The sequence below is a fragment of the Typopeltis vanoorti genome, chromosome 21 (genome assembly GCF_054136105.1).
Source record: "Typopeltis vanoorti isolate ZY-2024b chromosome 21, IOZ_Tvanoo_1.0, whole genome shotgun sequence".
NCBI classification, from domain to species: domain Eukaryota; kingdom Metazoa; phylum Arthropoda; class Arachnida; order Uropygi; family Thelyphonidae; genus Typopeltis; species Typopeltis vanoorti.
Genome location: NC_143569.1, coordinates 93548059 through 93569864, shown reverse-complemented (window position 1 = coordinate 93569864; position 21806 = coordinate 93548059). Strand labels below are relative to the sequence as shown.

At 36.7% G+C, this 21806-nt stretch overlaps 1 protein-coding gene across 3 annotated transcripts in view; it reads right to left on the bottom strand.

The window, feature by feature from the left end:
* The window catches only part of Girdin (protein girdin), a 576472-nt gene that overhangs the window by 416786 nt on the left and 137880 nt on the right, over positions 1-21806 (bottom strand). For all 3 annotated transcript variants that reach the window (XM_090411135.1, XM_090411137.1, XM_090411136.1), the window contains exon 9: positions 5613-5684. In XM_090411135.1, coding sequence (XP_090267261.1) covers positions 5613-5684 — 72 coding nt within the window. The remainder of the gene's footprint in view (positions 1-5612; positions 5685-21806) is intronic.

The following is a 21806-nucleotide window of genomic DNA, read 5'->3' as shown; positions in this document are numbered from 1 at the left end:
TCTCAGAGGTACACAAAATTTGCACTTGTATATGCAACCCTAAACTTTTTCAACTTTTTTTTCCAACAACATATTTCAGCATGAATCGAATAACTGCTTCCTTTAAATGTATCAGCCTCTCATAAGGTAAACTGACTTCAACTCCACTTTCTGTAAATTTCTCAATTCTTATACTTGAGTGCATGATTAGTGGTTAATTTTTCAGAAACCAGACAACTATCCTAAGCTTAAATAATTCACTATATAATATTTGTTTGTACATTTCAAGCTAAACTTTAAAGAACAATGTTTATAATGCTATCAATTTTTTTCCACTTTTTATTTCACAGATGATGCAACATCATGGGCTGTTTATGGCTGCATATCCAGCCATAAACAGCCCATGATGTTGCATATGACAGTGATGATATCATATGCGCCTCTCAGGAGCACAACCGATCAATTCTGTGAAATAAAAAGTAGAGAAAAAAGTAGTATCCTATTCCAGTTTTGTAAATATTAATATTCCATCAGCAGAACCTGTAGTATCTAAGAGAGAATATTTACAACTTTTTAAGACGAAACAGAAATTAAGAAACCCGCCCATCAATTTCAAGGTATAAGAATTAAAATATTATTAGGTATAGTTTCTGGAAAAATTCCCATGCTACTCCTCTTAAACACTATTATTATAATTACGGCTATTATAGCCTGTTTTTGTTTAGGAGTGTCCCTCATTTTAAAAATATTGGCTATAATTACTATATTTTAGGGCATTATGGGTGAGTATAGAAGGCAATTATAGCAGAATAAAGGAGGTGGAAAATGTTTGTACATACCTTGTTTTGATATTGGGATGTCTTCCAATTCCATGATCCTCCTGAAGGTTGTTTATAACGGGGGGGGGGGAGGAGAGAAGGAGGAAGGGAGCGTGGGGGGGGGTGTTTTGAGGTGGGAAAAATAAATTTGGAAACCCGGTTTTGTATTAATAATATATATATATTATTGTGTTTAAGGGCGCTTTGGGGGGGGAGGAGAGAAGGGTTTACTTGTGGGGAAACTGGGGCAGGGGAGAGCGTTAACGGGGCGCAGACCGTTTTGATCGACTAACCATCATCGGATCATTTTCGGAATGAGTGTAGAGCTATGTCATGACAGCAAGTTGAATCTGCCAAATAAGGGCATTTGTTGTCGCTAAATGGCCGGAGGCGTGGCTTAATTTGTAAGTTCTGGATCGTCCAACATTCAGAAATTAGGTAGGAGCGGTGGACGTTGATTGAATTTTCACTGCATTTTATGGCAATAGTTTCAGATATTCTAAGCACTGTTTCGTTGTCTTGTTTGTCTATGATTATTGCCTTGCCGATTTGGGGGATATGTTTCAGTTCAAGGGCATTCAAGGGCTTAAATTTTCATAAAATATTATGAAAATTTAATTAAAATCTAAATAAACAAAATATAAATATATAAAATAATAACTATTGAATTTACTTTTCACATATCAGTATCAATGCAAAATCGTTTCAATTTTCTAGCGAATTTTTTTCCGAGATGAATGATGAATATTTCGAGCCATGAATTGTCCGTGAACCGACAGATATAAGTTCTGAGAAAAATCATGAGAGTGAACAAAAAGCATCAGTGGCAAAATCATATTATAAATATAGATATTAGGTAGGAATATGACATTGTTAGTATCTGGAATGTGTGAGCAGAGTTATCTCAGCAGTAGTAGTGGTGGAGAGGCAATTGTAGCAAAGTAGATGTTTGGTTTGCACCAAAAAGGAAAACAAAAATCTAGGTAGAATGATGCAATTAGAAGTGCTTTAGAAGAACAAAATAAGATTTGACAATATTGGAGTCCTGACAGATAAGACTAATTTGGAGGAAAATTGTTGATAAGAAGTTAGTAATAATGTAAACTTTTCTTGTACCACTATCATAATATCCTGTACACCTCTTGAGGGTAGATTGAAGATGATAAATTGTCAATGAGAATGCAGTTTTATGTGAAGTAAAACTGAAATAAACCACCTGAAAAGCATGCAAAACTATATTTTGTTGGCAGAATGAAATCCAGTTTGGATTAAGCTGATTATTAAATTATTCACAGTCAAATTAAACATTTTAGTGTGTGTGCAACTGAAAAGTTTTACTATATATATATACACACACACACATACAGGTAACCCTCGTACAACACGGTACTTATACAATGCGGTTTCGATATAACGCGGTTTACAAATTGTAGTAACCCTTGTTCAACGCGATACTTATACAACAAGGTTTCGTTATAACACGGTCTACAAACTGCAGTAACCCTTTATCTTTTCATATATTTTTCACCGCACAACATAAAAATCAAATTTCATCTTCATTAAATTTGCATCCGCCTGTATCACGCATGTAGTTATAAGTAGCAAATTTATATTAGGGGAAATACCCTTTAGCATGCATGTACGTCAATTGTTTACCACATAAAGTGTTTATTGTTGAAAATTGTCTTTAAAAATCATGTATGTTAATCTCAAGCTGAGCACTTTATTTTTTGATGAGTTAAATACAATATGTAATACTTTTTTAGAGGGCTTTTGCGATGGTTGAAAACGAAATTAGTGAATTTAATTGATGGGGAAATAGATTTAAATGAGGAGGAACTGTTACAATTAATAGATGACGTCAAACCAAATGGCAGGGAAAATTCTGCCGAAGATTCTGATTGTGATGAATCTGTTAAAGAATGGCAAATATTTGTTGGATTTCTGCTCAGGACATGGACTACTTATTACTAACACCATGTTCCAACATATTGCTTCTCTCCATGTGCACAAATTCACATGGAGAGAAGAGACAAGAAATAAGAAAAGTCTCATCAACTATGTCATTGTTCATAGTGATGTTTTCTCACTTGTGCAGAACACCATAGTGTACAGACGATTTGAAATTGGAAGTGATCACTATTTAGTCTTGAGCAGATAAAATTGAATTTCATATTGAAAAGAATAACATGTAAGAAAATTTTAAAGCGAATTAAAGTTGAGCAGCTCTCAGATGTGAACTGTACACTAAAATACGCAAAGATTATTGAGGAAAAAATGAAAGAGTTTGAGAACTGGAACCAAACTTTAGAGATTCAGTGGCAAGCCTTGAAGAAAACCTTGATTGATTCAGCCAGAGAGACATGTGGTGAGGATGTCTGCAAGGATAGAAAAATCAGAACTCCATGATGGACATAGGAAGTTAAAGAGGCAGTGAAGAAAAACAAGAAAGCACATCAAAAGTTCCTGGCAAATACGTCAGCTTGCGCTCTTAGAGAATACAGAGACAAATGTAATAAATCTAAAAACTGTGTAATACTAGCTAAACAAAAGTCATGGGAGGACTTTGGCAAGAACATAGAAAATAAATATCAAGAAGGCAGCAAAATATTTTGGAGGTTGTTGAAGCAGCTTAGAAATGGAGGAAAGAGTACCGTAAAAGGAGTTAGAGATGATAAAGGTGACATGAAAACAGGAGAAAAAGATATCCTTGAAGTATGGAGTAATTACTTTGAGAAATTGCTAAATGAAACAAACAGTGATAGCACAGTGGTAAAAAACACTTAACAGGCATATAGTCAGGAATACATATCCATACTTGAAGTAGAAAAAGCCATCAAAGGTTTAAAATATGGTAAGGCAGCAGGAGTAGATGATATTCGACCAGAAATGCTGAAGTATGGTGGTATAGAAGTCTTGCAGTGGCTGCACAGCATAGTTCAGAAGGCCTGCACAGAGGGATACATTCCCGATGATTGGAGTAGAGCTCTCATAGTACCCATATATAAAAAGGGAAATAAAACTGAATGGGAGAATTACAGAGGTATTTCCCTACTGAGTGTTCCTGGTAAGATATATGCATGTATACTTGAGAAACGGTTGAGAAGAATTGTAGAAGAAAAGCTTGGTGAAGAACAAGCTGGATTCCGGCCAAATAGAGGCTGTCAGGATCAGATCTTCACTTTACGACAAATAGTGGGGAAATCATGGGAATATAACAAAGATCTCTATTTGAGTTTTGTAGATCTGGAAAAGGCATATGATAAAGTGTCAAGAGATAAGCTATTGACGCTACAGTTATATGATTCAATGGGGCATTATAATCAGACAATACTTAGCCTTTATTTGAGTTGTAAGTCAGCAGTTAGAATTGATGGAAGTACAGGAAAATGGTTTAATATTAAATCTGGTGTGAGACAAGGATGTACATTATCCCCTCTGTTATTCATCAACTATATGGATCACATTATGAAGGAAAGCGGTATTAAACATGATATCAAAATTGGAGATGTTAATGTCAGCTCTTTGCTTTATGCGAACAATGTTATACTTATCAATAAATCCACTATGAGTCTGCAAGATTCCTTGACTAAATTGAATAACTGTTGTAATAGATATGGTATGAAAGTCAGCAATAAAAAGACAAAGACAATGAAAATAGGCAAACTTGTTGAAAATGTCAACTGCACTGTGAACGGAGAACCTGTGGAACAAGCAAAACATTTCACCTACTTAGGGACGATTTTTAGTGAAGATGGTAAATTAAATATGGAAATAGGGAACAGAATCAATAAAGCTGGTATAGTAGGAAGTCAATTGAATAAATTCATAGACAGAATGGGTGAGGAAAGATTGGCAAAACAAGTGTTCTCTGCCAGGTTGGCAAGAAAATGACCCAGAGGAAGACCAAGATATAGATGGATTGATACGGTACAAAGTGCCTTAGGCGACAGAAATATAAGATTTGATAACATTGGAGTCTTGACAAGTAACAGACTGATCTGGAGGAAAATTGTAGATAGGAAGTTAGTAATGATGTAAATTTTTCATGTAGTACTATCAAAACCTGTACATCCCTTGAGGGTACATGGCAGGAATTTGATGATGATGAAATTAGCAGAAGGATTGAACTTGGCAAGAAAGTTAAGTTATTTTACAGATAATGATCCCTCAATGGAGTGCTCCGGAAAATTCATGAGACAATTGGATATTTGTTTAGCTCCATATTATGAACTTAATATTTTCAGCATAGTAGTAAGCAAGGTCTTATTACTGACTTCCTGATAACTAAACCAGCCGAAGTATGCAATGAGAATTATACAAATGATGTCCAAGAGATTTCAAGTGATGATGACGTCCAGCCACTCGTAAATAAAGAATATCTACGTTCTTTTAGTTTTGAAGACAATGATGACGATTAAAATATGCACTTTATTTTATTTTGCCTAAAACATTTATGCATTATGTGCAATGAAGTTCATGTACAATTCATAATTTTTATAAGTTTATACTATGTATTTGTTTCATAATTTATGTTTTCTTAACTTACATGAATTACCTGAAGTAAATAAAAATATATTTTTGTTGGATATGTCATTATTGTTTATATAATTTTTAAAAAAATTATATCGAACATAACTGTACTTTTTCTATGCAATCTGAGTCTCGTATAATGATTTATATAACACGGCATTTCTATAGACCTAACTTCCGCGTTATACGAGGGTTACCTGTATATATATATATAAAATACAGTGCATTTCCAGGATATTAATTTTCCCATCACAGTAAAACAATATTTGAAATATTTCTCACCCTTTCTCTAAGAATATCAATTTCATCTCTATATGCTTTTGCTGTCCTTGCATCCTGAATCAGCTCCAAGTTCTTGAGGGGAAAAAAAAAAAAAAAACATTGGAATTTTATGCAACAATCCATATATAAAGTAAATTGAAAGTTTTACTAAAATTTTCTTATGACATATTGTAATATTACAAATACTTAATGAATAATATATAAATTATATATATAACTTAATATATATTACTTAAAATATAAATGAAAGAAATCTTTAAAGCAACCTGATAGGACATGGGCATCAGGTTTCTTATAAGAACTTTTAAGAACTTCCAAAAAAAACTATTGTCCAGATATGGGAATATCAGGTTTACTGTGCATGTCAAGGATTAAATAGGTCAGACTAGGAGTTTGGTTGTATCTTTTGATAGAACTCTTCATTTGTGATTTTCTATACCCATCCTATTCTTAGAATCTTCCTGTAACAAGTTCTTTCAAATGCCAAAATTCTTTTTCTTGATTCCTTATTTATTACCCACATTTCAGATCCATACAGTACATTGCTGAAGATACATGTTACCAGTACTCTTAGTTTTATTTGCAGGCTGATCACTTCACTTTTCTAGATGTTACCCATGGCCTTCAGATTTGTTCTTCCCTTTGCAATCCTGATCTTTATTTCTATAATAAATTTAGTTTAATCCTTTATCCAAGTGTGAGCAAACAAAGTTTGCGCTTGAAAGTATCTTCAGGACTGGGGTAAGGTGGTGCAACACCAGGACAACTCCTTGCAAAGGTGGAGCAAGATACTATCACTCCTATCTCAGTATCTCTCATAATGCAAAACACATCTCCTTGCAGATACGTCTAATGTTATGCATTAAGGGAAGGGCCACTACCCAGACTAGTTTCGACCTTTATTGAGGTCTCTTCAGTGGGAGCCAGGCCCAAGTCGAGATACCAGCCAGAAGCATTAGCAAGGTCATCTCTACCTATAAGAGTTGCCAAATGGTGTGCCACCTTTTTAATAAATTACTCTGGATTTAGAGAAAGATGTTGAAAGTTTATATTTTTCACTTGGTTAGATGTAATAAATTTAGTTTAATCCTTTATCCAAGTGTGAGCAAACAAAGTTTGCGCCTGAAAGTATCTTCAGGACTGGGGTAAGGTGGTGCAACACCAGGGCAACTCCTTGCAAAGGTGGAGCAAGATACTATCACTCCTATCTCAGTATCTCCCATAATGCAAAACACATCTCCTTGCGGATATGTCTAATGTTAGTCCTGAAGATACTTTCAGGCGCAAACTTTGTTTGCTCACACTTGAATAAAGGATTAAAATAAATTTATTATATTCTAACCAAGTGAAAAATATAAACTTTCAAGATCTTTATTTCTTTTTTACAGTCCAAATCATATGTCATTTTATTTCTCAAATATGCGAATTGTTCTACATTTTCTAGATCAATTCTATCCACTTGTATCTTTTGTTTCATGATCTTCTCACTAAATACTATTGTCTTTGTTTTTTCCAAGTTCATAACAAGTCCAAATCTCTGCCTTTCCTCATTTAACAGATTCAATGTTTTTTGTATTTCTCTTTAATATTCAATAATAACAATAATAATCTGAGATTTGCAGATGACAATTCACATCCCATGTACTAATATTCCTTTTGCATCTTCCTTCATTTGATCCATTGTTCTTTCTAAATGTGCAATGAAAATGCTTGGATATTGAGTCCCCCCATGTTTAGTACCTCTGCTTGTTCTAAACCATTTCCACAAATCATCATCTACTCTATCTGCTGCAACTGCATTCTTATACACATCTTTTAATATAGCTATTAGTTTTCTATCAATTCCATAGGATTCTAGCACTGCTAATGTCACCTTCTGAAAATCAACAAAGCAAGTGTAAATGTTTTTGTTTTTCTCCTAGCTTTCTCTATTAACCACAATGTCAAAATATGTTGAATTGTAGTTCTGTCTTTTCTACATCCTGCTTGCTCGTCTGCAAGGTATGCTTCCAATTGTGTTCTCAATCTTACTGTCAATATCATCACCACCTTACCAAAGTGACTTGTCAAAGCAACTGTTCTATAATTTTTAATTCTAGCTTATTTCCTTTCTTGTATAATGTCACTAATATTGATTTCACCCATTCCTCAGGTATTTTTCCTTCTTTCCATACCATATTTTTCTTGTTGAGAGGCTTATACGCTGGTTAGACATAATAACTAATATTTAAGGAATTGACAGCGTATACTGGAAATATAGATTAAATAAACTTTAATATATACTTTCCGATATTTCGGCGAACGTTATGTTGCCATCTTCTTGGGAACTTACTAAAAAGACACGTGCACACAAGTACTAATACAACAAATGAGACTGAGGCTAGGACGCTAGCGTTTTCCTAAAGTCCTGATGATGCCCCCTGGCGGGCTATATTGGTAGTTCTTGGCCTTTGGGCTGAAGTTCTTTTGATAAAAGTTTCCCAAATTTGGGGCAGTTTCATGCATCCAAATTTGTTGAGGTTTGGCATGTTCCTAAGGGCCGAGGCTGATTCCATGAATAGTCTTTCATACTTGAACTTGCTGCGGTGTATTACTGTGGCTTTCTTCCATCTTATTCTGCGGCGAGTATCCAGAGCGTGGTCTGCAAGCCCAGAGTGGCTGTACTGGTGAAATCGGATGTAATCCTTGTGTTCTGAGATTCTGATATTTGCTGTCCTGCCTGTTTGGCCAAAGTAGGACAGTTTACAGCTGCAAGGGACCTGGTATACACCAGGTAGGTCTAGGGGAAGTGGTTGGTCTTTGGTGGAGCGGATAAGGGATGCCAGTTTTCTATGTGGTTTGTAACAAGTGGTCAAGTCATGTTTTTTTAAGATTTTATTGATTTTTTCTGAGGTGCCTCTGATGTAGGGAATAGTGATGGATTTAGAGTAATCTTTTTTGTGAGGGGGAGGGGTGGTGGGTTGTGGATAACTGGGTTAAGTATTTTTTGGATTTTTTGGAGGGGTAGCCGTTGGCTGAGAAAGTGTCACGGATGTGATTTAGTTCAGAGGTTAGGGCTTGATCATTAGAACAGATTATTTTTGCCCTGTTGAATAATGTTTTAATAACTCCATATTGTTGTGAGGGGGGGGGGGATTGTTGGTGAATGTATCTGCCTGTATGGGTGGGTTTTCTATAAACTGAGAAAACCAAGGTTCCATCAGGTTGGCAGGTGACTAGTGTGTCTAGAAAGGGGAGGTTATTGTTTTCCTCTTTTTCCAGGGTGAATTTGATTCTAGGGTGTTGGTTGTTCAAGTGTGTTAGGAAGGAGAGGAGCGAATCCGGGCCATGTGGCCAAATAGCGAAAACATCATCAACATAGCGAAGCCATATGGTAGGTTTTTGTGGGGCTGAGTTTAAGGCTTTCTCTTCAAACATCTCCATGAAAAAGTTGGCCAAGGGTGGGGAAAGTGGTGAACCCATGGCTGTCCCCTCTATCTGTTTGTAGAATTTTTCCTGCCAAACGAAATAGCCTGAGTTCATTGTAAACTGAAATAGGGCTGAGATATCGGGAGGAAATTTAGCTTGGATTAGCTCTAAGGTTTCTTTAAGAGGGACATTCGTGAATAGGGAGGAGACATCAAAACTGACCATTATGTCATTGTGTTGGAGTGTAAGGTTTTCTATACTGGCTTTGAAGTGGGCTGAGTTTTTTATGTGTGATGGTGTATTACCAGTATAGTGTGAGAGTGCTTTGGCTAAATGCTTGGCTAGATTGTAAGTGGGGGAATCAATGCCATCCACTATGGGACGTAATGGCACATTTTCTTTGTGTATTTTTGGGAGCCCATATATGCGGGGGGGTCTAGAGTTACATGGTTTTAGTCTGTTGGTAATCTCCACAGGCCAAGAAGTGACCTTCTTAAGGAGCCTATGGAGTTTTCTAATTTGTGCGCTGGTGGGATTGTAATCAATGGGGAGGTAAGTGGAGCGATCTAATAATAAAGCCTTGAGCTTACCTGTGTAGTCTTTAAGATTGAGTACCACAGTGGCGTTCCCCTTATCCGCTTTGGTGATCACTATTTTTTTGTTTCTCTTCAATTCTTGTAGTGCCTTGTATTCACTAATGGATATGTTGGATTTTGGAGGTTTTGCTTTATTGAGAACACAGGCTACATCCAATCTAATGTCGTTGGCGATGTGGGTTGGAAGTTGGCGAATCCCGCGTTCAATTTGAATCATTAATTCCTCGGCCGGTAATTTCCTAGGAGCAATGGCGAAGTTGTGACCACGTGACAGAGCGTGGATTGCTTCTGGCTTTAAGGTAGCTGACGATAGGTTAACAACAGTGTTGGTTTGTAGTTTCGACGCCGAGTTCTTTGTTAATTTATCAAACTTGTTGATATGTCGGCTTCGTACTCGTTCAAATTCTTTTTTAGCTGCCGTACACGAGACGTCATGTAGGACCGACCAAAGCTCGTGATTCAGCGTATGTGAAAGCTCGTTTTCCAACGTTGCTGAAGCGCTGTTTATATCGGCTAGGGAACCGCGTGTAGTGGTAATTTGTTCCCGAAGTAATGCCTGGCTAGCGCGGTTGTAAATACGGAGAGCTTTCTGTGAGATGAAGGAACATGCCAAACCTCAACAAATTTGGATGCATGAAACTGCCCCAAATTTGGGAAACTTTTATCAAAAGAACTTCAGCCCAAAGGCCAAGAACTACCAATATAGCCCGCCAGGGGGCACCATCAGGACTTTAGGAAAACGCTAGCGTCCTAGCCTCAGTCTCATTTGTTGTATTAGTACTTGTGTGCACGTGTCTTTTTAGTAAGTTCCCAAGAAGATGGCAACGTAACGTTCGCCGAAATATCGGAAAGTGTATATTAAAGTTTATTTAATCTATATTTCCAGTATACGATGTCAATTCCTTAAATATTAGTTATTATGTCTAACCAGCGTATAAGCCTCTCAACAAGAATAATGATCATCCACGGAGATCTCTTCGCACGCAAGGCCCGCCATTACGGCAAACTGAGGCTGAAATTATCCAGACAACTTAACCGTCTGGCATTCCTAAAACGCTGCCGGGATAATCATGTCATCCCGAACTGTGTTAAATTCAAACACCGCTTCATCTCACAGAAAGCTCTCCGTATTTACAACCACGCTAGCCAGGCATTACTTCGGGAACAAATTACTGCTACACGCGGTTCCCTAGCCGATATAAACAGCGCTTTAGCAACGTTGGAAAACGAGCTTTCACATACGCTGAATCACGAGCTTTGGTCGGTCCTACATGACGTCTCGTGTACGGCAGCTAAAAAAGAATTTGAAAGAGTACGAAGCCGACATATCAACAAGTTTGATAAATTAACAAAGAACTCGGCGTTGAAACTACAAACCAACACTGTTGTTAACCTATCGTCAGCTACCTTAAAGCCAGAAGCAATCCACGCTCTGTCACGTGGTCACAACTTCGCCATTGCTCCTAGGAAATTACCGGCCGAGGAATTAATGATTCAAATTGAACGCGGGATTCGCCAACTTCCAACCCACATCGCCAACGACATTAGATTGGATGTAGCCTGTGTTCTCAATAAAGCAAAACCTCCAAAATCCAACATATCCATTAGTGAATACAAGGCACTACAAGAATTGAAGAGAAACAAAAAAATAGTGATCACCAAAGCGGATAAGGGGAACGCCACTGTGGTACTCAATCTTAAAGACTACACAGGTAAGCTCAAGGCTTTATTATTAGATCGCTCCACTTACCTCCCCATTGATTACAATCCCACCAGCTCACAAATTAGAAAACTCCATAGGCTCCTTAAGAAGGTCACTTCTTGGCCTGTGGAGATTACCAACAGACTAAAACCCTATAACTCTAGACCCCCCCGCATATATGGGCTCCCAAAAATACACAAAGAAAATGTGCCATTGCGTCCCATAGTGGATGGCATTGATTCCCCCACTTACAAACTAGCCAAGCATTTAGCCAAAGCGCTCTCACACTATACTGGCAATGCACCATCACACATAAAAAACTCAGCCCACTTCAAAGCCAGTATAGAAAACCTTACACTCCAACACAATGACATAATCAGTTTTGATGTCTCCTCCCTATTCACGAATGTCCCTCTTAAAGAAACCTTAGAGCTAATCCAAGCTAAATTTCCTCCCGATATCTCAGCCCTATTTCAGTTTACAATGAACTCAGGCTATTTCGTTTGGCAGGAAAAATTCTACAAACAGATAGAGGGGACAGCCATGGGTTCACCACTTTCCCCACCCTTGGCCAACTTTTTCATGGAGATGTTTGAAGAGAAAGCCTTAAACTCAGCCCCACAAAAACCTACCATATGGCTTCGCTATGTTGATGATGTTTTCGCTATTTGGCCACATGGCCCGGATTCGCTCCTCTCCTTCCTAACACACTTGAACAACCAACACCCTAGAATCAAATTCACCCTGGAAAAAGAGGAAAACAATAACCTCCCCTTCCTAGACACACTAGTCACCCGCCAACCTGATGGAACCTTGGTTTTCTCAGTTTATAGAAAACCCACCCATACAGGCAGATACATTCACCAACAATCCCCCCCCCCCCTCACAACAATATGGAGTTATTAAAACATTATTCAACAGGGCAAAAATAATCTGTTCTAATGATCAAGCCCTAACCTCTGAACTAAATCACATCCGTGACACTTTCTCAGCCAACGGCTACCCCTCCAAAAAATCCAAAAAATACTTAACCCAGTTATCCACAACCCACCACCCCCTCCCCCCTCACAAAAAAGATTACTCTAAATCCATCACTATTCCCTACATCAGAGGCACCTCAGAAAAAATCAATAAAATCTTAAAAAAACATGACTTGACCACTTGTTACAAACCACATAGAAAACTGGCATCCCTTATCCGCTCCACCAAAGACCAACCACTTCCCCTAGACCTACCTGGTGTATACCAGGTCCCTTGCAGCTGTAAACTGTCCTACTTTGGCCAAACAGGCAGGACAGCAAATATCAGAATCTCAGAACACAAGGATTACATCCGATTTCACCAGTACAGCCACTCTGGGCTTGCAGACCACGCTCTGGATACTCGCCACAGAATAAGATGGAAGAAAGCCACAGTAATACACCGCAGCAAGTTCAAGTATGAAAGACTATTCATGGAATCAGCCTCGGCCCTTAGGAACATGCCAAACCTCAACAAATTTGGATGCATGAAACTGCCCCAAATTTGGGAAACTTTTATCAAAAGAACTTCAGCCCAAAGGCCAAGAACTACCAATATAGTCCGCCGGGGGGGGCACCATCAGGACTTTAGGAAAACGCTAGCATCCTAGCCTCAGTCTCATTTGTTGTATTAGTACTTGTGTGCACGTGTCTTTTTAGTAAGTTCCCAAGAAGATGGCAACGTAACGTTCGCCGAAATATCGGAAAGTGTATATTAAAGTTTATTTAATCTATATTTCCAGTATACGCTGTCAATTCCTTAAATATTAGTTACCATACCATATTGTTAGATCTGAAACAGGCGACCTCACTCTAAATGAGGTCACCTTTCCAGAGTCTAACAGAAGATATCCATAAATGAGCATACTTATCATTTGGCACAATTTAACTATGTCTTAAAAGAAATAACAATTGGCAAATTAGAATAGGAACTGTTTGTATTGTAGTAAGTGTGTTTATACTTTAATGTAACTGTAAGTCGACAAAAAGGGCTCACATGAGAGTAATTATCAGTGAACAATTTCTACACGTGAAAGAATGCCAATAATTCGGTAAGAAGGGGCAAAGGTCGCCCAATACTACAATAGCAACGTAAGCATCCGTGGGTACTACCTCTAAGAAAACATCAAGATGCATGCATTCCCGGAATTGGAAAGCCCCGTATGAGGATCGGTGAAGTCAGCCAGTCAGGGACGAATCGGAAGGGCAAAAGGAGAGATCAAACTCGGAAAGGTGGCGCTCTTGGGGAGGATATAAAACCTGCAACACAGAATTGAACCCCCCCCCCCCCCGTTTTGTTTGTTCCTGTATTCTCACCGTGTGCTTTGAGTGGTCATAATGATTCGGTTCTTATCATTAAGAGCTGATCTCCAAGAAATCCCAGTATGGCACCACCACAGAACACAGCAAATCTTGTCGGTAAGGAATAGCATCAACATAAATCCTTAGTAAAGAAACCGAGCACCCGATCCAGGGAGAGCACGTGATTCCCACGTGGCAACAGAACTTCGTAAGAAGGAAGGACGGAGAAAATCCCGAAAGAACCTAAAATAGTGTAGATAAGTACTTTCACATATTCTAGCCCTTTAGAGAACTTGACTAACAGAAACGGAAGAAAGTGTAACTCGAAATTTTGATAAGGATAAGCATGAAGAATTATTATATGTGTGAATGACTCTATACCATTAGACTGAATTCTAAGAACTATTAACTTACTTGAAATTCTGTCGTGACCTACTTGAGGGAGATTAATAATGTGTCAAATACTTAGCTGGCTCCTATTAAGTAAACTAAATATTTGATAAATTAAAAGAATAGTGTTGTAGAGATTAAGAAACCGATGTTTATCTAAGAATGAGAAAGTGAGAGAAACGTAAAAGTTTTAAACTAGCATTAATATCAATTTTGTCTTTGTATTGCAATTAATTATGAATTCATTAAATTTATTTGTTACCTTCCATGCTTGCTTTTCTGACCATGTTGACTAACCTAGACCCTTCATAAAAATACAAACCTGGTGATCATATACGTGTGCGGGGATATCCTAAGTAAGAAAAGAAAGGGGGCACGACTGCAAACAAACAAAAGGAAAACCTACGGCTTCTGATTTCAAGCGAATTATATTAGTAGCATCTGATGCTCTAATATAATTTTATTTCCTGCCTAAAGCCCAGGCTGGCGCAGGAAATAAATTTGTCTGAGCAAATGTGGATGACTTATAGACATCAGGGAATAGGTATTTTCTGGGGGGCCCAACATTTAGAAATCGTCAGATAAGCAATAAGATCATATACTCAGTGTTAGGCAGATTTAGGGATATATAAGGGTTAAAGATAGCAGACAGAGGCCAACATATATAATAAGGTAAGGGAAGTGGTAGTGATCATTAAATCAAGATAGCATTATACAAATGAGAAATAAAAACCAGACACATAATATTACATAGTTGGTGCATTTCAGTAACCATATTTTCGCCACCACATTTAATCATTTCATCAGTGATGTTATCATTACCAGGCCTCTTGTTGTGTTTTAGCCAGCCTCTCTCTTTTTCTATCTCTCCTCTTAAAATGTCCACATCATACTCATTACCTGGTGGTGATATCTGCTTTAATTCTTCAATCAGTTTCCCAACACTATCTAAATCTAGTTTTTCTTCATATACCTCACTACATTATCTTGTACACTGTTGTACAATTTTATCTTTATTCATCAATAGTTTGCCTTTTTCATCTTTAATTGTGGTCTGTTTTGGTTGCCACCTTCTCTTAATGGTTCTAATCATTTTGTACACCGTGCTAGTTTTATGCTCTCCATAGTACTGTTGTACTGTTCTATATTATTGCAATGGGCTTCTAACCATTTCATCTTATTCATTCTAACTGTTTTTTCACCTCATTACACTTTCTTCTATATTGCTCCTCTATTTGTTTTGATGTATCCCTTCTTATCTTCAACATTCTCTTCTCCTGTACTAACTTCAGTGTTTCTTGTCCAATCAACTTCTTCATCTTCTCTTTTTCTGGTACTGTTTCTTCAAATGCATCTTCTATTGCCTTCATTACTCCTTTCACTCTTAGATTCGATTTTTTTTCTTTGTCCACACTTTTAAGTTTCTCTTCTAACACTATCCTGTACCTTCTTCCTATTTCTGCTTCACTTATTCTTGCTGTATCTCTTTGTTTCTGATGATGGGGTTTATATTTTCTTTTTAATTTCAACTTGATGTTTGTAATCACTAAACTATGATCCGAATCTATATCCGTTCCTTGAAAAGTTCAACACTGCTGTACTGATGTTATCCATCTTCTTTTAATTATAATCATATTGATCATGTTCTTGGTTTTCCCATCATTAGATTGCCACATCATTTTCTGCACTCCTTTTGCTAAAATCTTGTGTTACAGATCATCATTTCAAGGTCCACAGCAAATTCTAACGTTCTTTCACTTCGTTCATTTCTTTCTCTGAAACCATATTTTCCCATGACGCTTTCATAACCATCATTATCTATTCCAAATTTGCCATTCCAATCTCCTTCAATAATGAGTACATCTTGCTTTGGTGTTGTTTCTATTGTCTCTGTCAGATCTTTGTAAAATAAGTCAATATCCTCATCTGTGCTGTCAGATGTGGGCATCAATAGTCAATATATCAATAGTCCAGATATATTAAATGGTTTTGTTTGAAATCTTTCTACTATGATTCGTTCATTGACTGTTTGTAGCCTAACAGTGCCTTTCTAGCTTTTTTGTTAAGAAGGAAACCAATTCCTGCTTCGTGTCATGCTCTGACTATATGACTTCACATCCATTTATCTCTCCTTGCATCCCATTTATCACATCTCTGCCAGTCCTAGTATATCACACCAATATGTCTTCATTTCCTCGTAAAATGTCTGTACATTCCATGTTCCTACTGATAATAGTTCTGTTAGTTTCAGTATCCCACTTTTTCAATCCAACCCTGATTGCTCGATTGGTATCTTGGACCTTGTCCACCTGGACAATGTCCAAGCTGGCATGTTTTAGATGTTTTAGCTGTTGATCATATAGGCATCAGATAAGACAGGCCGATGGAAATATGCTATATCACATTAAAAACGGAACAATATTCAAATATTTGAACAGGCAGAAAAAACAGCAGGAGTACTATATAGCAACACTTTAAAAATGACACTAATAAACTTAATAAAACAAAAAATAATAAATTAAAAAATTGATAACATTATGAAAATGAAATGCTAGCACTGAATGTCGTAATATTTAATAATAGTTTGCTCCGAGTGCAAAAACAATAATATCACTGTAAAATTCCTTTAATTATAATGTGAACTGCAAGTTTTTGTTTCTCATCCCTATATTTTTTACAACCCAAGAATCCACATCTATTCCACTTCAAAAAAACCCAAGGAATGTCACATAACAAATTAAATTTCCATATACAGTATTGTGCACCCTAAACTCTGCTTACCAGAGCTTGCATTCCTAAGATAATACTCATTTTTCAGTCATTAGAAACACCATAAGCTGATCAGTAGAGCAGAGAAAATGTTATGTATAGTAAATCTATACAATGTTGCATCTAACTAGAAAATTAATGTCCTATCCAGTTAAATATTTTACTGCTAGTCTGCTGAAAACAGAATTCATTATATGACTAATGACAGGATAACACACTCATTACTATATTTCAAAATAACATACGAGGGTGTGCTGAAAAGCTGTGATAATCACCATGAAGGAATTGAGATAGAGCCATGTAACTTTCACATTATTTTGCATATTCCCCACAAAGTGTTATACACTTGTAATAAAGCTGCTGCATCATTTGCAATTGTCTGAGGGAAAAAAAGTCTCATGTTGCACAAACCAGTCCTCAGCTGCAGATATGACTTCATCATCTGTGGAAAATTTTGTTTCTTTAAATTTGGGAGTAGGAAATACTCAGATGGGGCCAGGTCTGGTGAATAGGGTGGGTGAGGCAGACATTGAAAGTCTAAGTTGTATATTGTTTGCTGGGTTTCATGAGCAGTGTGAGCATGTGCATTGTCCTGCAAAAGCAACACGCCTCTGCTCAGTTTCCTGTGGTGGTTTTTCTTCAGTACCTCCTTCAATTCCTTCAGAGCTGTTGAATTAACTGCTGCTGTAACAGTTTCATCTTTTTTTTTCTTTTCTTTTTTTTTTTGAGGTAATTAATAAGGATTACACCATCCATATCCCAAAATACAATGCAAAGAACCTTCCCTGCTGACTTTTGGGTTCAGAACTTCTTGGAGAATCATATGTCTCCACTCCACTGACTGTTGTTTGGTCTCTGGGTCATAGTGATGAAGCCATGTTTCATCAACAGTCACAATCTTCTTCTTTGGTGCATCAATCCGAAGATTGGTAAATATAACAGCACATCACAACATCCTGTCTTGTGACTTGCTTTTTATCTCTTCATAACTCTTAGTGCCAGTTAGCATCATTATGTCATTTATATATGAAATTCTTGGTCTGCCTCGTGGCCTCTTTCCTTCTACTGTCCTCCATTATTTCTGTAATCAGTCCCCCATGCCTCAAATGGTGTCTAATTAGGCTTTTTCTTCTCTTATTGATGTGTTTCATTAATGACCGCTCTTCATGAACTATATTCAGAACTTCTTCATTACTTTTCTTTTCTGTCCAACTAAATTTCATCATCTTTCTCCAGCACCAAAGTTCAAATGCCTCCAACTTTTACATGTCTTGTTTTGATAGAGTCCAGGCCTCACAACCATATAATGCAATGCTCCATATGTATATTTTCACTAGCCTTTTTTTGAGCTGGATGCTAAGTCCTTTACTGGTAAAAATGTTTCTTCTGTTTTAGAATGCTTTTTTGGCTAGGATTATTCGTGCTTTAATATCTGATTGGTTTCTTCCATCTTCTGTGATAAGACTTCCAAGATATTTAAAAGAGGATACCTGTTGTAATAGGTTATTATTTATTTCCAGGTTTATTTTCATTGGATTTGCTTGACTTGTAATTAATAATTTTGTTTTCTTATAATTAATTTTTAGGTTGTAATGTGTGCAGATTTCTTTCATCTTTGTTAGGGTGGCTTTCAGTTTGTTTTCGTTATCAGCTAAAACTGCTACATCATCTGCAAACCGTAGCCAGTTAATATCAATTCCATTTATCTTAATTCCAGTTTCTATTAGTTCTTTCAGTTTATTTATTGCATCTTCAATGTACAGGTTAAACAATATGGATTCAGAGCACCCCTGTCTTACACCTCTACGTATTTTTGCTACTGCAGTTTTTGTTGTATTGCTGGCTGCTTCTATTAGGGCTTCTTGATGCTTGTAAAGATTAAATATGAGCCTTCTATCTCTCCAATCTACCTTTATTGTTTTTAGGAGGTGAAACATTTGATTCCCGTTAATACTATCGAAAGCTTTCTCCAAGTCAAGAAAGACTATCAGAGTATTTTGATTCTTCTCCAATCTTCTTTCAATAACTGTTCTTAGAGTTAGGATTGCTTCTCTTGTCCCCTGCTGTTTCCTGAATCCAAACTGGTCATTACCAACATATTCTTCAACCTTCTTTGTTAGTCTTTTTTGTATAATTTTGAGTAGTATTTTCGAAGCATGTAATATTAAGCTTATTGTTCGATGATTTTCACACTTGTTTGCATTATTTATTTTAGGAATGGGTATGATAGAGTATTGTGTAAAATCTTTTGGGATGATCCCCATTTCATAAATAACCTTTATGATCTTGAAAAGGTATGACTTAGTTATGTTTCCTGAGTATTTTATTAATTCTGAAGGGATGTTATCAGTGCCTGGTGCCTTGTTGGCTGACAGTTCATTCAGTGCCCATTCAAATTCATCTTTTAATATAGTTGGACCAATTTCTTCCACATCAAGTCTTGTTTCATCTTCTATAGCCTTGGCATCTAGATCTTTTCCACTATATAGGTCTTCTAAGTACTCCTTCCATCTTTCCGAAATTTCTTCCTTATCTATAAGTATGTTCCCCCCTGTTTATTTTTGATAATTGTACTTCTTGTCTTGTTTTGCTGGCTTATTCCTTTTATAATGTTAAAAGCTTTATCGATGCTTCAAGTCTTTGTTAGATCTTCTATTTCTTTACATTTCTCTTATACCAGTCACAATATGTATACCAGTCACTAGTAACAGTCACAATATGAGCCAAAAAATTTGCACTTGTTTCTCAAAAATGATGAAGAGAGAAGCAGTAAAATTTGAAAAAGAGTAGAAGAGGCAATAGGGCCATACCGTCGGTTGTATGAAAAAAAGAAACAAAATGCTCGCCAAACTACGTTAGCTCAATTCTTTGTTAAGAAGTAGAATAATAAATTTATATTCTGAATATGTTTTATTGTCTTTCAGCTTCATGGTTTTCCTTTATCTAGACCCTGAGACATATCCTAATTCTTTTATAAAAAAAAAATTAAGGGTCAAAGAAGAAATCTGAGGAACGAATTATACATTTTCCCATAGGTTAATGCGCCTGTTTTAAAGAATGCATTAGGCGCACTAATCGAGGGATTGCTGTATTACAATTTGATGAAACATGGGGGTTAAAGGGTTTAAGATATGTTTTTTCCTTGTAGTGATATAAATTGCTTTAATATCATTTTTTGTTCTAGGAGTTTCAGAACTTCTGATCCCCCCCCCCCCCCATTAGGATTGCCATCTTTTGGTAAGTCCAAAGAGGGACACACTTATCAAATATGAGTCTTCCTCTCCTCTAAATGCATAAAATGAAAAAACCAAAGTTGAATATGTAATTCTAACCTTATAAAAAATTAAAAGTTTGAATACATTGGTACCGGTATTAGTGATTTAATAATATTTGTATTTTAAATATATAAGTTGTCTTGCGTAGGTGTAATTCGGGACGCTGAAAATTTTATTAAAATTCGGGATGTCCCGCCTAATTCGGGACAGGTGGCAACCCTACGCCCTATATATGTATACTAAAAGAAAATCTGTTTTGCTTTCAGTTTTTAAGGATTTTAAACCTTGAGCTAGAGAGAACTAGATATAAACTTAAATTTCTACATAATAGAAAAGCAGAAAACATTGCCCCATACTCATTAATAGTCTCTAATATCAGTGGATATGCAAGCAGATGCTGAGTTCTGCAGGATCTTCTTCCAACTGATAAGTGGTCAATGAGTTCTGCCATATCAGAGCTAGTGATGAATGAGAAACAGATATTGTGATGGTTGTTATTTTTTTCTTTCTTCTGTTGCTATACATTTGTATTGTTATTTACTGATGGTATATCACAGTTGCTTTGCTCCACTTATATCAGGTGGAAGGATATTTGTATATTAATTAAAATCAGCTTGTGAGAAGACTAATTTTTGTGGGGGTCATGGAAGGTCAAAAGACATGCAAGAATTGGTCCGAGTGATTAGCGTTTTGTTACATAGATGGTGGCAAAAATTTAAATGGAAATTGATGGCAATGGTTTTTTTAAAACAAATTTTGAGGGATTGCTAGTAGTGGGTGGCAATTAGATTCAGGAAACTAGCTCCTGCTAGTTTCCTGAATCTAATCATCTGGAAAACTTTCTTCACTGACTGATGATATCAATGAATAAAAAGAATTAAAACAATCTTTTGTATGGAGGGAAGAAAGGGGCATGGCAAAATGGAAGTGGAATTTACACATTTGCTAAGAAATAATTACCTTATAGAGGGGACTAGGGGATTAAGTGTACTGGATCTAGAAATAGCATCAGAAGATATATCCATAACCAAGATGGATACCCAGCCTCCAATCAGAGAAAGAGTGACCATGCAGTCTTGTTCTGAGAAGTTTGATAAACATGTGGAATTCTTTGTCGAGAATGTGTTTATGTTGAACAATACAGATAGTAATTATGACCAACTTATGAGGCATCTTGGAGCAGTATCATGGCTTGAAAGGCTACAAGGAAAAATGTCAGTAGTGCATAGGAAGTGGTCAGAGATTGTTTCGAGAGAAGCAGTATCAGATTGCATACCCAAGGTTAGGAGGATAAACCAAGTGGGGATTAAGTAGATGATAAAGCAAGAGCTGAAAAAGAAAGAAAACGCTGTGGAAGGAAAATGAAGAAAAAGATGATCAGAACTCATGAGCAGTACAAAGTGCAAGTAAGAAGGGTGACTAGTATGGTAAGAAAGGTCAAATCAGATTATAAGAGAAAGTTAGGCCAAAGTAAATCCAAAAGATCATGTTGGAGGCTTAATGGATTTTTTACAACACTCAAAAAGAATTAAAATAGAATTTAATACTTCCTATATTTCGTCCTAGTCACTAAGACATCTACAGGGATTACAAAAACAATTAATGTAACATATACACAAATAACAAACAATACTAAGCCCAACCACGTGGGTGACACTAAAGTCCTATCTAGGTAGAGCGCCCTCTAAGGGCAGTAGTAGGTGGCCTGGAATGTAAGGTGGGAACTCTGGTGA